Below are 2,080 nucleotides of genomic sequence, written 5' to 3' on the forward strand. Positions count from 1 at the left end.
TTTTTTTACTAGACCGGCATTGGAAGGGTTACACACAGAGCTTTAAAGTGTCATGGAGAGACATGCTGACGCAGCCGAAGTTTGGATAGATGCATTTAAGTAAACACAATGTAACAAGTGGTGAATGTGACTCACTCTCTCTGACTGTGCAGGAGCTGGAGGACAGCCAAAGAGTGTGTAACATTCACCACTTGTTACATTGTGTTTACTTAAATGTATCTATCTAAACTTCGGCTGCGTCAGCATGTCTCTCCATGTTTTAGCGCAAAGTTGAAATGCAGGGTTATATTCCGCTTTAAGTTTATAGAAAAAAATGTGTTTTACTCACCTGGGGGCTTCTACCAGCCCCCTGCAGCTGTCCCGTGCCCTGGCAGTCATGTATTCTCCTGTCCCCTGACGCCAGCTACTTTTCATTTCGGCGACAGGTGCACTGCACCTGCAAAGGCCTAGTCACGCATCTCCTTCTACCTGTTCCCGTCTGCAATAGCGCTCTGTGCAGGTGCAGGATGGTATTGCGGAAAGGAACGCATAGAGGGCTTCGTGTGGCCAGGCCTGTTGGGCTTGTCGGCGAAGTGAAAGTAGCTGACGGTGGGAGACAGGAGAATCCGAGAGTGACTGCAAGGGCACGAGACAGCTGCAGGGGGCTGGTAGAAGCCCTAGGTGAGTAAAACTTTTTTTTTCATAGGCTTAAGTGTCTCTTTAAGTAAAAGTGTAGTTTTAAAACTATACATTCTCAATTTATTTCCTTCTATATATGAGCTGTTGAATTGCTGTATGGATCTCATTGTTTCTCAAGCTATATATTACAGGATTGAACAGTGGAGTCACCATGGTGTAGAGAAGAGATTGGACTTTGGTCAGGTTAGCTGAAAGACCTTTAGTTGGAATGACATAAAGAGTTATTAAAGTTCCATAATAGGTGCACACTACTGCCAGGTGGGAACTGCAAGTGGAGAAGGCCTTTTGTTTACCACTAGATGTTGAGATCTTAAGGATAGTCGTCAATATATAAGCATAAGTAACAATAATGAAGCCAATGGGGAGCATTGTAACAGGCAGCCCCAGAATAAGGTTTAGGAGGTGAATCACAGAAGTATCTGAGCAGGAAAGTTCCAGTAATGGGGTTGGATCACAGAGAAAATGGTCAATCACATTTGGACCACAGAACTGCAACTGCCACATTTGGCTAACAGTTATAAGAGTTAGCAAGAAAGCAAAGACCCAAGAACAGGTCACAAGGATAACTTGGAGTCTAAAGTCCATTATGGGAAAGTAATGTAGAGGATCACAGATGGCAAGATATCGGTCATAGGACATTACAGTGAGTAGGAAACACTCGGTGATTGTGGAAGAACCAAAAAGGTAAAGCTGAGATATGCAACCCGTAAAATTAATAGAACCCTTACTTTTCAGCAGTATGGATAACATGGTTGGAATGACAATGGTGGTGAGGAGGAGATCGGATGTTGACAGGTTGGCTAAGAAAAAGTACATGGGAGATTTCAAGTTCTGTGATACCACCACTAAGGTGATGATCAAAAAGTTTCCGGACAAAATGGAAATATAAACTGCTAAGAAAAAGACAAAGAGTGGTATTCTGAGACTTCGGGCATTCTGAAATCCCAGGAGCCAAAATTCCGTCACTGAAGTTTGGTTTTTCCAGCCCATCTGCAACATGATTATTCAAAAAAAGAGAAAAGAATAGGGTGCTGGCCACACAGGGAATCTATTCAAAAAGGGGAAATAACCTTTGCTAATGTGTTAACAAACCTTAATTACTCTAGATTTATCATAAAATCATTTTTTAAATCAAAAGAAAGGACATATCAGGTGTCGATCTCCTGCTGAACCATGCACACCAGACCTCTTACTCTAGCCATCCATACACGTCCGTATCTAATCAGCAAAGTAGCCGCAGATTGTTGCATGCATTAATATATGGCTCCTAGCCACAGTTCAGTCTATTATGCTGCAGAAGGCTTCTTCCAATTCAGTGTAAAGGTGGCCACACATCATACAATTTTTTAAATATCTGTTCAATTTAAAAATTGCAATCAATGTTTCTGACTGATTGAAACAT

At 42.0% G+C, this 2,080-nt stretch overlaps 1 protein-coding gene across 1 annotated transcript; it reads right to left on the bottom strand.

The window, feature by feature from the left end:
• Positions 1-738: 738 nt before the first annotated feature.
• LOC137560892 (olfactory receptor 11A1-like) lies at positions 739-1,677 on the bottom strand. The gene has a single exon (XM_068272051.1). It carries the CDS (start codon positions 1,675-1,677, stop codon positions 739-741), a length of 939 nt encoding a protein of 312 aa, XP_068128152.1.
• Positions 1,678-2,080: the final 403 nt, after the last annotated feature.

This window comes from Hyperolius riggenbachi, chromosome 3, assembly GCF_040937935.1.
Source record: "Hyperolius riggenbachi isolate aHypRig1 chromosome 3, aHypRig1.pri, whole genome shotgun sequence".
Taxonomy (NCBI): domain Eukaryota; kingdom Metazoa; phylum Chordata; class Amphibia; order Anura; family Hyperoliidae; genus Hyperolius; species Hyperolius riggenbachi.

What these genes read in the sequence shown, in the direction of transcription:
- LOC137560892 (XM_068272051.1), bottom strand. Translation starts at nt 1,677, where the DNA reads ATGTTGCAGATGGGCTGGAAAAACCAAACTTCAGTGACGGAATTTTGG.